The following is a 14674-nucleotide window of genomic DNA, read 5'->3' as shown; positions in this document are numbered from 1 at the left end:
GCGATGCAACAGCACAGAAAGTAAGGGGAAGTGTAACTATTGCCACCAAACAGCAATACTGCTCCCCATGGCTTGAAACACCTTGTGGACTCACATTAATCATCAGTGACAGACACCCAAAGCACTTAGTTTCACCTGTACCTAACCCAGAAAAGGTATCCTTTCTATTTGGATATGGATTTAGCCAAACTGATCTATTCTTTTGCAATCCTGTGCTTGGATCAATCCAATTTGCTCTTCCTTGGTCTGACCCAGATGCCACTCCATAACCTACAGATGGTTCATTGTACTGTATCCCATCTGTTAAATAAAACACAGTAATGAGAATACATCACTCCAATATTCCTCACTTTACTTTGGTTTCCATTCTAATCCTGAACACAGCTGAAGGGCCTGGTCCTTTCAGTGGTCCATGACTAAACTGTCCAAGAGAAGACCTCTCCATTCTGCTTCTTGCAGAAGATGGATACAACAGAGTTGCTGTGCCCAAAAGGTGTCAGATTCAAACATGGATGTATGGAACAGGGATCTCCCAGCTTCAGCACTGGCTTCTACCACATACTGTTGTTTGCTATGTTTAGCTTGTGATAAAAAGATTCATCTTGTCTTAAGGTAGCTTAGCTAACAATGAAAACACCACAGCAGTACATTCCCAAATAAAAAATTAAATCATGTTGTTAATAAATAAATGATCAAGACTTCAGGGAGAAATAGTCCTATTTTGAAAGACTTATTAAGTGCAGTGTACTATGCTTCAACACTACAGCACATACAGTAGATTGTTAACCCTAATAAATTTAAACTAATAACACAGAAATGTTAACAGTGTCCATGTATAAAGAAATTTTTTTTATATTTTACTGAAAGTTGGGATTCCTTAGGGCATATAGTTATAATAAATAAGTGCAAGTTTGACACTTAAATTGCTGTGCATACCTGGAAGAAAAGACTATTCTATGAAAAGTCAGTGCAGTAAAAGAGAATTTTTAGTTATTTTACTAAGAAAAAAAAAAAAACAGCTTTTCTCTTAAGATAATATTTTTCTAAAATATATATATTTTAAACAGAAAGGTGTTTCTATTTTTCAGGAGAAGATGGATGATAACAATAACAACAGTTTTCTTAGTGAAATCTTGGCTTTCTCGAAATCAAGAGGTTTATTGGCATTGAATTCTGTTAAGCAAGATTTCAAAGCCTGAAATTTAGAAAAGAAAAATTTTCCTGCTTTATTGAATCTAATTGGTGATTGAAAGTCTTTGTTTTGCTTTTCATTTATTTTATTCTCTACTTTTGCAAAATGCGAGTTACAGAATAAGAAAAGGCTAACAAATGCTCTAGAACCAATCAATGTTATGAAATTAATAATAATACAAAATGAGCATGTAAGCTGATGTAGTGTCTTTCATGTAGAAGTATCCCAAGGCACTTTGTAACAGAAACTCAATAAGGAGTGCAAAAGTGCTTTGTCAGATAGGATAAGCCAGGGGAAAAGGGGAAATTAATTAAGCATGGATTTAAATTTCTCAGCCAACACAGCATTTAGATCCTTGGTCAGAAAAGACAGTGGTTCCAATATCTGTATCCAGGGAACACCATAGACTATTTCAGTCTTTAATTCTTGAGTAGTGTTCAATAGTTTTCCTACAATAATATGGGTATCACTAACAGGAATGCAATCCTGAGGCTGCATTTCCAAAAAGCAGTCCCTGCCCTCTCCCTCTACCTTTTCATGGACAAGTAGATTTATAGAAGTTGATCACCTGACTTTATGCCAGTCACTTGACTGTGGAGACACCCAATACAGGATTTGGTACAGCAGAAATTATAAATACCTTCTTAAGGACTGGATAATGCTTTTCTGTGCTGTTTAGCTCACTCAATGTACATTTCCTTATGGAGGTAGTCCACATCTGTGACAGAGTGATCTGCCACACAGTAGTTCCTAAGACACCATGTATTTCACAAGGAAAAATAAAGTTGCTTGGGAAAAACTATAGCAATCGATAATACATAAGTCACAGCTTCCCTGATGTTGCAGAAACTTGCACATCTTCTATTTTTCAAACATTTTTCTCTTAGGAACACATGGACCATCCCTTTTATTGGATGGCTGCCTCTTCGGATTAATGCATCCTTCTGGTGCATAAATTAGCAATGCACAGAGGAAAAAAGGAGAAGCACTAAATCTCAGGAAACTGAAGCCATACAGAAAAATGAGATTCACAGTAGAGCTGAATGAGTGACTCACCATGAATAATTTATCCAAAAAGTTAGCCTACACTTCTGTTCATGGAGTAGCTATAAGAAGCTTATAATTTCCTCAGTTTTATTATAAAACAAAACCTTAAAATATTGTATGTCTTCACTGCAAATAACTTCCTGTAAATATTTCATGTCCTGTTTTAGTAGATTGGGCATTTTTTGTTGCTCAAATAAATCACATGATTATGTTTCTGTTCCCTAGATGGATGAACCCACAAGCACTTATTTTGGATGGCTGCTGAGATAAAGCAAGCAGTTCAGTAACATGGGATGCAAAGGGAGTGTAGGGAAAATAACTTCATTTACAAAACCTCTAAAGGTCTTTCTGCAATTTTTTTTTTCAGTATTTACATTGAAGCTCTATGGAGTTGCAATTCTGATTAAATAACTCTAGAAATTTTCAGGTACCTTTAAATATTTTCTTTCTTGAAGATTTGGTACAGAATAATCTGCCATTTTTTCCAGAGTTTAAGATTTTAGATCAGTTATTTGGATTTGGTGCACGCATAGCTAGATCAAGGTAGTTATGCTGGAATTTTACTAGAATATTTGCAGTCTGAAATATCCTTGTGCAATTTTGGATTTGAGTGGACTGACATTCTTTTTGCAAGTTTGAGAAATACTCCCTCCTACTTCCATAAACTGTGAAACCTCAACGAATACTTAAAGAAGGATGAGCCATTAGTGAATTTAGAATCTACAGGAGTACACGGATCAGTTTTATAAAAGTCACCTAGTAAAATATATTAATATCTCTTATAATGTTCATATATTGAAATGCTATAACATATCTTACAGTAAAAGAAGGCTGAAGATCTGAAGATTCACCAGAAATTACTTTTTGTGTGCCCTGACACAGGCTGAAGATAAAGACAACATACCAGAATCCTCCCCACTTCACATTACTTTTGATAAAAAGTATAAATATTGCTTGCATAAATATTGCTAACATTTTGCTTTAATTTTTTGTGTATCTAAAAAGTGAATCCATACAAATTATCCTTTTTCATACCTATAAAAAATATATTTGCTTGATTCTTTATTTTATAGCAGTAGCAGTGGTATAAATTTGTCAATATAATAAGAAAATAAAACTGAAAAATAAACAATGTAAGTTCTTACCTGAGCTCTTGAGCTATAGAGTCCACTTGAACTGTTAATAAAAGCAAGAAAGAATTAATTAGTTTACACTTCCAGACTTGTGCTTTCTGCAGCCTTGCACCTGCCTGTCTGTAATGACAGAGGAGTGGCTATCAAAACACAGGTGGTTATTTCATGCTAACCACAGGATTGTAGTTACTAGTGACAAATGCTAAATGAACATGTAATTCTCACAGTTATTTTAGGATGCATGAAACATGGAGTATGAGGTTCAGTGGAACAATAAGAAAAATTTAAAAAATAAAAGCAGAAGCAAAGACCCTTGTTTTTCCTGAAAATAGAATGCAAAATCTCATATTTTTCAGAATTTAAAATCAGTTTGGGAATTGCAAATGCTGGTGTTTACAAATTCCTGTCCACACAATAGTATACAGCACATTGACAAGGCCAACAGGTGTCTCTAGGGATTACTCATATTGCAGAGGCAACTTTTGCTGTTTCCACAAATGTTCTTGATATATTAATTGCTATAAGAGTGTGTGCACATGTATAAAAACTCAGAGGAAAAAAATCCATGTTTTAAAATTTTGTCCTTAGCCTTTTGAGTGAAAGGGTGTGAAACTCCTACTAACTACAACTAAATTCTGCTATGCCAGCCAAACAGTTTTAACTCACAGTCCTGACCAACACAGAAGACATGCCCTATTGCTTGTGTGAATAACTTCCCTATTCCAAGACTTTTCAAGTTCTCTGTTTGGTACTTTTGAAACATATATGAATTTTATAATAACTTCAGTGATCACCACTGAGGGTTGCATCAAAGTTTTGATATGACAATGATTTTGTTTTTTAGTAAGGTTTGTCTGTATTTACCCTTTTATCTGCAGTCAGTCTCTGGTCCTTCAATGCTCTTCCTCTGTCTTTTCCTGAGTGAAGTCTAGCACTTTTTGCCCCTTTGATCATTTGAAAATAGAGAAGTAATGCCAAATCACTCTAATTTTTCATTCTTACTGTAACTTGAACATGAAGGTACAAATTTAATGATTCAGATTATTGAGTTGTGACAACAAATAGAAGTGGTCCGGTTTGCACAATCCTGAGAATGCACAATTCTCTTTAAAATCAGAGTGAGGAATGGGTGCTTTGTGCCTCTAAAAATAGTCACAAGCAAAAATGTTCACAGGGTAGGCAAAACTTTGACATTTATTTTTAAGTATATCCATTTTTCACTTGTTATCAAGTCACAAAAAGTGTTGTGAATTACAATAAAAAGTTATTTTCCTGGAAGGGCTGTACTGCTAGTCAATCATGTTTTCCAGATGTTGAGATCATTAAGGGCCTGTTTATCTCTCAGTACTGCATCTCCATCTGTTCCTTACAAAAAGAAAGAAATATCTGGGAAATACAACTGTGTCATAACTTTGCAAATGGAACACGAGCACCAATACTTTGAAAAAACCCCACAAGGTTCTCTTCTGCCACATACACCTGGAGCTTTTGATTAAAGAAAATTTTCTTCTGGACCATATTACACAACTATTTTATAGATAATTTATGGCAATAGAAAGAAAAAAGAACATTCAGGTGGCTGAGACAAAGTTTTGACATACTATTTTTAAGCATCCATTCAGTGTTGTCAGTTCTACTCACTGTGGAAAAACAATTTGGGAGGGGAGCTTTGTTGTTTTGTTGGGTTTTGGGGATTCTTTTGCATAATAAAAAGAGTAACCTTCATTTTCTTTGAAGAATAACTCAAAGAAAACAGCATCTGTAGATATTTTTTTGGCTTTTTTTTGCAGCATAGCTAATAACATCATGCCTCTTGATGCCAGCAGTCGGTGTCCTGTCCTGATTAAAAAAGCAGCCGTAAGGAAGCTGCAGAGCCTCTGGGTGCACACTGAGGGCTGTGCACAGGAACTATGATATTTCATGGTGTTCTGGGCACAGGGGCGTGGAGCAGGCTTGCTAACTCACCCTTGGTTCCTTTGGAGCGTGTGCGCAGCTTTTTATTTTCCCCATCTGCATCCATCTGTAATAGTAACACAAGGTCTTTAATTCATACCTTTTGCCATTGAGAAAAAAAAAAAAAAAATAGTCCAATGTTGTTTTTTTCACATTTCCAAAGGCTAGAGAGTAATAGAAAAAAAAAGAATAATCATGCCTTATTAATCGTGTCAAAGAGATAAAAAGCCATCTGTGAATATCTAGTAAATACCTGGGAGATACCTTTAATGATGCAGATTTGTTTAATAAAGTGATGGTTATGAGTGATTCTGCAAGGTTTAATGACGAGGTCTACAGGTGTTAGCTGAAGGCATAAGGTTAGGAAGAGTAATGCTGCATGAGTGCTGCTTTCAGCATCGACCTTCTGAAACAAAATATCCCAGAAAGCTGCCATGAATACAGGAACTCTGCATTTTTATTGTCACTGTCACATAGCTCTATAGCTATGCTGGAACCTGCATTTCTGACAACTTTATCCTTAAAACATGAAACCCTCTCATAACAACACAGCTTTGAAATAATTCATCACTTAATCAACTACTTATTTAAGAAGTTTTGCTTGAAGAGGCAATGAGTTACAGATTTATAGGAGGTGTTTTGGGAGAATGTAGTGCCTGGATTTGTATTTTACATTAAAAAAAAAACAAATGCAAGCAATCAAACACCCAGACCTCTCCCAGAAAGTCAGCTGCATAAGTTTTCTAACTGAAATAAGAGAGTTCTTTCAAGATGAGCTGTTCTCACTACCCTTTTGGCTCCATCTAAACCCAAACTGGAAATATGCACCTTCTGGTCTTGGATATGGCCCAGACACATAATTATAGGGGCAGGCTTTCAATCCATGGATTTTATTGCAATCCCCTGAAATTCAAAGGGATTAAGATTTCTTGTTGTGGTGTGGAGAACTGCAGTGACATATAGCAGATTGTACATAGGTGCAATTTTGACCATGTCCAGGGAGGCAAACTCCTTTCTAAAAGTAACACCTACTTTTCACATAAGGAAAACACTATCACCAGTAATTTTTGTCTAGGCAAAATGTTGGGAACTATGTCTTCAGTCTCAGAGGGAACATTACTATCTGTCTTTGACTGGAATCTCAGTTTCCCTGTTTGTGAAATGATAAAAATGATGATAAAATTATAAAATATACTGTAGACCAAGCGACTCCAGTGGGCTCCTGAAGACCAGTTTGCAGATTTATAAGTGTCTGATTTATAAGACTGTGTTGGGCAATAGGTAGATGTGGAGACCAGAAGTTGTCAGACTTGTCCCTGCAAAATGTCGCAAGATAAATACTGTTGTCAACAGAAGATCATATCAATTATTTCACTGTTTCTTTCTGAGGATCAGCTGAACTGCACTGAACTGAGGAAAGATGCAAGAAGTCCTGTTTGTGCTTTTTTCCATTTATACAGTTTGAATCTCTGAGTATGATTTATTTTTAGCTCTATATGACTCAGATTACTGAGTTGTTTTGAAGGTCTTATCTGAAAGAACATTGCAGAATATGACAAAATTGACCTGAGAAATAAAATGAGTGAAGTCGGCCTTTCTAGGGGATAAAAAGCATTTCTATAATTTCCTGGGGTTTATTTGTTTTTATACGTGTTTGAGCATCATAAGCAGCTATTGGAATCAAAATAGCTGCTTGAAGGAGAGAACACAAACATTTGAAAGGGTTTGTCATGGACATGAAGAAGGGTAATTCTAGAACACAGGATAGTGATGTCTGAAATGAAAATATAAATTGGTGGAAATGCACATCAAAGCCAGACAATGATACCTTTTCTCTGTTTAAATTTGCATCTGATATTGATTATCAGCAGGGAAAACGTGAGGGGCTTCTGTTTATGTAGTGGGGCTGATGGTAGCCTTTACTTGTTACTATCCTTAAAAGCTGGAGAACGAGTTTTTGCAATGTGACTGCAATGGTAATGGGAAACATGGCTCTGTTCTCTGATGCTGAGTTGTGATTGAAGGCACTGACCTGCCATAGACTTATAATAGGGGAGCAGGTGTGGCAATGATGGACTTTAATTTCCTTTAATAAACCTTTTATGTGCCACACTTTTACTGCCATTCTATGCTCTCCAAGGTCCTGCACATAATAGGTTCATTACTTTTGATTACTATAGTCTATTGAGACAAACAACTCCAGAACACACTATATATTATGTTCAGTTAAACCAATATAGACTATTTATCCACTGTGCATTATTTCACCTGCAACTCTACAGACAAAATTAACAACAGCTCCTGTAAGCTAAAACTATTAAAACCACTGGTACTCCTTTGTCATCATTTCATAATAAATACCACACCAATCACAGTGCTGCTCTTTTAATTATGAAACAAAAAGTGCCCACTGCTTCTACTGAACAGCAGTTACTTTGGTCTAAACAGCAGGTTGCATAGTGATGAATATTTTAAAACTGCACAAAGAGTGAAAACCAATGATAAAATCCATGCAGGTGATTTTTCAATCGATTTTCTTTCCTTGTAAAAGTTTCACAATATGAGAGATATCTTTTTATCAACTCAAATCTATAATTTATGGGAAAGTTTAGCCTGGTGCATACACATATCAAAATAATCATCGTGTCTGTGTTGCATAAAAGACACTTTAACTTACAAAAGAGTCCTATGCATTTACTTGAAATACAAAAGTAATTGAATAAAACTGAAATTTCTTAACTGTGTCAGCAAAAACCCCTATTTTGCTCAAAATTTAAATGTACTATCTTTGTCCAGAGTTTGGTAGTTCTGGAGACTGCCTGATACTGATACAAAGTGAACAAAGTGTCTCACCTTTGTTTTCCATCTACACAGTGATAATTTTTCATGAATTTACATCAAAGAATAGTCAGCAAGAAGCATTCAAACTTTCAAATCACCCATGGAATAACAAAAGTATTAAATTCTGAGAAGTTCTAGTCAACATTTTTAGAGGTAATTGTTATGAAGGTGTTAATTTGAGACATATTATTTCTGTTGTGACTAAAGGTTGGGTGGATTCTGGAAGGTGCTTCATGCTGTCAAAGCTGGGGGATGGTCACCCTCCCTCCCATTACATGTGTTGTCTTGAATCAGGAATCCATAAGGGGTAAATAGAATGGTCATGTCTACACAAAATCCTCACACAGTGTCTCACTGCTAAGTTTTTTAGCCATAAGGATCATGGGGATAATTAAATGTTTGCCAGGAAAATTTTATTGGGGGCTATAGTCCCATCATTTTTAAGGGCAAGCTTTACAAAAATAATGACAAGTTAATAGTGGAACTAAGTCCACTTAATCTTTGTGCTTTATAGCTAGATTCTCTGATTTGATGGATTTTAGACTCATCTAAATATTTTCTTTTCAAAATTTGTTGAAGCTAACTAACGGACTCCAAAGGAATTAGTGGGAAATAGGCAGTCAGAAACACGAGGACAGAGGCACAGCAGCTCTGCAGTCCCAAATCATTGAGCAAGGAGGCTAAGAAATAAATGTTTTCTGCTTCTGTAGTACTCCATTTCTGTGATCTCAAAATTTACTGAAGATATTGATGTTGAATTATTTTCTGAAAACATGTTCCAACAAATCCCCCGAGGTTTATGAATGCCCTCTGACTGTGAATTTCATTCTGATCCTTCACTTGTCCATCAGTGCTGGGATTGGGATTTAGTTATAAGTCAACAACTAGACCACAGAAAACTGACTGGAGTCACTGACAATACCCCAACTTCTGCTTGGCTGAAACTGTAATAATTTGCTATTTAGCTGCTACAGGGTATTCATATTTCTCCAGATTGATTTACTGGTGCAATAGCAGCAATCATACTTTCTGAGCAAACTATTTCAGAGCTCCTGGCTGCAGGAATCAAATGGTACTTCTTTTGTGTGTACCATCCCACTGCAGTTAACAGACTCGAGAGCAGCACCTGGAAATACTTCCCTGAGTGAGAGAATCAGGATTTGGCTCTGAGTTTGGTTTTTTGTGTGCCTGGAGTCTCTCTGTGCACATGTGCATGCACTGATGTTATAATAGGATCCAAGAATATGACTAGCAGCTGAAAATAGGGCATGTGCAATAATTTACAATAATGACAATAATAATAATAGCTACTATTTCAGTTTACTTGCACATTTTAAAATTTGAATTTCAGAAACTAAATTGACACTACTATCTGGGTAGTTTTACAGCACATTACTGTGAATAACCTATGAAGCCAGTGCTGCTGACATAGGTAAAATGAAATGCATCTCCTGCAAAGAGCTCATGTAAGAGCTATGCACTTTGTAGTTTCCATTGCAATCTTCACACAAGTATGACTTTCCTGGAGCGGGTTTCACACAGGCTGTTTCCTTTTGCATAACCAGCTAGAGGAATAGAAATAGCCAGTGTATCTACAGATAGAGAATATAAGCTCTACCATAGCACTGTGTGTTTGTAACTTAAAGTTACACCTGATTTTCAGAATTAAATTTGGGGAATCATTTCACTAGGACAAACTTCACCTGATTTTGAGAGGTCTGGAAAAAGAACTTTTCTTTACTATTTTTAATTTATGAATTACTTAAGTTAGTATTGAGACAACAGCTACTGTCAGAAGCTTAGAGAGCTCATAAGAAAAAACCTTGCCGATTTTTAAAACACGCAAATCCATTCTCAGGTCTCCAACACAAGCCACAGACTTCGAAGCTGAAGTCAGATTCTGCTAAGGACAATGAACAGGGTGTGCTATACTGTGCTCCCAAGGTAACACAACCCTCTGTGTACTTCTCCCTACAGTAAATAATACCCTCAGAGCAGGATTTTCTGTGGTTTTGATACTCATACTTTGATATTTCTTTTCACTAACTCATATAAGATTCTACCACATAAAGAGAGATTAAAGTCATAGAGAATAAAAAAGACATTAATAAATCTGAAAGTAAGATTTCCTATAGCTCACCCAGAAGAGTAGAGCACTATTTGTCTGAATGTGTGTATGTGTGCTGACTGAAATTTTCTCTTAGTCTATGGCAGCATTTTTAATATGAGTAATAGTAATCTCCCACTGACATTGAGAAGTATAGTGAGAGAAAGAAATGCCAAGAACACATATAACAGCTTCTAGACTAAGTTATAGATTTTCATTGCTGGCGATAAAATAATCCAGAATCCAAATAAAAATTTGTTAGGAACATTGATTGTAATGTGGTTAAGATTCTTGCTCTTCTTTTTCTTTCTTTCTCTTTTTTTTTTTTTTTTTTTTTTTTTTTAATAATATGTTGATGACTAGAAAGGAAAAACATTTAGAAATATATTCTTAAAGACTGTCACTAAAAATATCCCTTGTTTAGTGATTTTGACTATTCTCAAGCAAGGAGTCATCGCATCTTTTTTTTTAATTTTGCTTTAGTTTGCTCAGTGCCGTACCTGATTTCTCTAACAAAAACTTTAATGTCATATAAATAATTGGTTCAGATATTTGAATTTCATGGGAATTTTTAAAATAAGTACATTTACTACATGCAAACTTTAAAGCGTGTTTATAACACATATAAATCATCAAGAATTTGGCATTTTATAGTGTGATTGAATGGTGCACCCATTTTTGAGAAGTAGATTTTTTAATATTGAATTCACTACTTGAAAATATGCAGAGACAAAATAAGCCCTAGATCAGAGGCAAGCTTGAATAGCTTTGTAATGAGGATGATTTATTTTGATTCTCACTTTTGATTTCTGAGTTGTCACTGCTGTTGTATACTTCATCCATGCAACTTTGCACAACTGGCAGTGCTGAATATAAACCAAAGCCATATGTTTATGTCCTTTTGCCAAACGACTACAGCAAATAGTTCTATTATTCCCTTAGGTAACCAACATGTGCCAAGTATTTCCATTAGTCTTCTTTACCAAGGCTTTAGAGGACAGAGTAACAGCTTCATGAAATTAAGGGGCAACTGCTAGTTTAAAATTCAGAGAAAAATTATATAGTATACTGTGCTGAAATGCAGCTCAATCCAGGCTACTTCCTGGAGGTTTTTCGTCCTAGATTTTTATTTTTTATATAGTTCAAATTCTTGTCATTATTTTATGTGCTAGTATATGTTAAACATAATTTTTTAGAAGAGTCAATATTAAAAAAGAGTTTTGATGCATTGAGATCTTTCTAAGTATGCTGAAGTTCTAGCTCACTTAACTGCTATATAGTTAAAAAAATTTTAGAACAATAAACCATATATATGTATATATATATATATATATATATATATATATATATATATCACTAATAAATGATCAATCAAAGGTTAAATTTTAGCAGTGCATTGTGAAATATATTCTCTTTCCTGGAGTCATATAGATTCAAAGATATTCATGTTACTGACAGTACGTACGGCTAAAAGAGTATAACTCACAAACTTAAGAACTAGAATTTCTACATATTTGTATAGATTTTAATCTCTTCAACTGTGTAGTACTGCTCTGCCTGACCATTGAAGACTTTTCTTAAAGCAGCAGCTATCATGCAAGAAAAGTAGTCCCAGTGCATGAGAAACCATATCGTATTATACTACTAATATATAAACGTATTTCTACTCAAGTTAATTTTTGCAAATAAATTATCCCACCTTTACATGTTTCCAGGTGAAAATACATGCAGATTCCAAAAGACAAAATTTGTCACACAGCCCAAGATGCCTTGCCTGATTTAACAGATAATCCTCAAATTCATTCTCTGGAAAAAATAGACAAAAAAACCAAAAACCAAAAACCAAAAAAAAACCCAAAAAAAAAAAACCCACAACAAAAACCACAACAAAACAAAACAAAACAAAATCAAAAACAAAAAAAAATCCCAGCTACACTAAATAAAATATAGATGTAACAAGACACTCTAAATCAAATGGGTAAATAATCCAGGTGCAATATTTTCTTCAGCGGTTTTACAAAGATAGGGTGTAGAGGCATCAATGATTCTTCTAAAAGACGTAAAGATTTATTTTTTTTCTTTTCTTATAGTAGTTTCTTTGCATCATTAATGTCCTTTTGATAATTTATGAAAGAGACCTACTCTCAGAAGAGTTTTTGGTCTTGTGTGGACAAAAATCTACAGTTTCTTTATGTAGAAATCCTTAGTCAAATATTTTAATTGCATGAGAACCCCTTTGTCTGAGTGGGATGGTTCAATTAATGATGTAAAATAAATGAGAAGCATTTGGAAATATTTTTAAAACAGAAGAAAACTCCTCCATTTCTTTTTTTCTGAATTCAAATATTAAAATTTAAAGTTTGGCAGGCTGCAAGTGTTCTTAGCATAAACCAAATTAAGGAAATCTTTGACATTTCCCCATGCTCAATTTTTATTCCTTTCTGTGTGGGACTTTATGCTAAATCAACAGTGGCAGCGAGGGAAGTAGAGCTGCAGAAGTTTACATCAGAGTGTACAGCACCGAGATCCTTGTTTTAAGAAATACTGAATACCCAAACCCTTCTAACGCTTAAAGTCCTAGGCACTTGCAACCTGGAAGAATCTGACAACGAGCAGTTATTAAGGGGAAGTTTTATTTAGAGGCTGCTCCTAACACTTGTGACCAAAACATTCAAATTTTGCAATCAGTTGCAAATTCAGAGGTCTGTTTCACACATCGTGCAGTGGGTTTTGTGAAATAGATCTATTATTCAAGATATTCCAATTGCAACAAAGTTTGCAAATCAACTTTCAGAACTTTAACTATTCTTTTAATTACAACTGATGATTTTTTTCCTGACAAAATTTTGAACGTTACATTTCTAAAATTGCAAAGATTCTCAGGGAAGCTAGAGTTTCTTGAGTGACTAATTTATGCTTGTGTCCCAATAGATAGGATGCTAGTTTCATCCCATCAAGAACTTCTAATTATAATCAGTAAACTTTTACCAAATAATGAAACAGGCAATAGATGTAATATGATAAAGAAGGGAGAAAATCCAGAGTAAACCACCCCAATATCAAAAGAATTTTTAAGCTTTTTTTTAGCCTGCATGTTTATCCTCAAAGTTCTATTTTCCTGTTATTCTATTTCAACATTCATAAAAAAAAAAAAAGAAAAACACAAAAGTCTTAAAGCCTTCTACCTTCTTCTTCCTCTTTGTTCAAAACACACTAACCTAAAACAAAAGACCTCTGAAAATAACTATGACGGTGAGCAAAGCTCTTTAGAAAGACTTAAACTTAGCAGATTTCTATCTAAAATTATAGCAACTTAAGTATTTATTAACAATATATTTTTCCTTTATACTCTCAGAGATTGCCAATAAAGAACTAAATCACATAAGGGAGTAGCTGCAAACCCTTTGAGTTCCCTAATGTCAAACTCATTAGCATCCGAATAACCACACAGCAGCACATCATCTGCACGATTGCAATTTTTTACTACTTTTAATAGCGTTTCTCAAAGGGCTCGTTTTCAACTTTCTTCAGTGGTTAGTTGGTTCTCTGGGGAAAAGGAGCTTCCTGACGCTCACAGCTTCCACTCAGCAACCAGGCCGTTTGCTGTCAGAAGCATCAGCCCTCTGCCCTAACCCCATCTGCTGTCTCTCTCATCCTAAGGGACCGGGAGTTAAGACAGCACAGCTGAGATCCACTTGGAAAGTGCACAAAGGACAAGGAAAAAAAAATACAAAACTTTCCAGATTTAGCTTTACATAATAAGTATATTGAAAATCCTCCTCATAAGAAAAGGAGTTTGGACTGGGATGAACTGGGATGGGTTGGGAGGCAGATTTTAAAATTGTACTAAAAAACTACATGCAACAGTGTCAAAACACAAAAAGCTGCACCCCTCTGCTGTATTTAAACACAACAGAAGTTGATGGTTAGTAAGTTTAAATGTGCTGGGCTTGATTACTTTCACATAACAGGGTGCTGGCTGCCATTCAGCTGATTCGTGGGTGAGTACCCAAATTTGAAGATGTAGTGTTTCATAAAAGCCTAATACAATGTCACACATCTGTCATGCTACAAACAGGGTCTGCAGGACTGTACTGCATCACGGGATGTGACAGAGCCTTAATGTAACTTAAACTATGTGTCACCCCTCTCCACACTCCAAGCAGTAAGTTATATTTCAAATATAAATGTAGGAATCGAGTAGCAAAAAAGTCTTGATGATGATTTCACAGGAGTACCAAGGTCTTATACTGAATTTATTTAGTAAGTTTTATGAGTTATAAAATTGATAGTGGGCCAAATTTTGAGGTATTGCAAGAAATGCAGAAATCTGCAATGCCAGCTGGAGAAAATAAGATCTCAACCTCAAGGGCCCACAAAGAACATCTAACTAGCTTGTTA

General features: G+C 35.1%; 1 protein-coding gene across 2 annotated transcripts in view; it reads right to left on the bottom strand.

Annotated features, from left to right (window-relative positions):
- The window catches only part of ST18 (ST18 C2H2C-type zinc finger transcription factor), a 168820-nt gene that overhangs the window by 63194 nt on the left and 90952 nt on the right, over positions 1 to 14674 (bottom strand). For both annotated transcript variants that reach the window (XM_056483099.1, XM_056483100.1), the window contains 2 exons: positions 5338 to 5392; positions 3385 to 3415 (listed from right to left, as the gene is read on the bottom strand). In XM_056483099.1, the coding sequence (XP_056339074.1) occupies positions 3385 to 3415; positions 5338 to 5392 (86 nt within the window). The remainder of the gene's footprint in view (positions 1 to 3384; positions 3416 to 5337; positions 5393 to 14674) is intronic.

The sequence above is a fragment of the Oenanthe melanoleuca genome, chromosome 2, assembly GCF_029582105.1.
Source record: "Oenanthe melanoleuca isolate GR-GAL-2019-014 chromosome 2, OMel1.0, whole genome shotgun sequence".
In the NCBI taxonomy this organism is placed as follows: domain Eukaryota; kingdom Metazoa; phylum Chordata; class Aves; order Passeriformes; family Muscicapidae; genus Oenanthe; species Oenanthe melanoleuca.
Note: the sequence above shows the minus strand (reverse complement) of the source record. Positions and strands in the feature narration are given on the sequence as shown.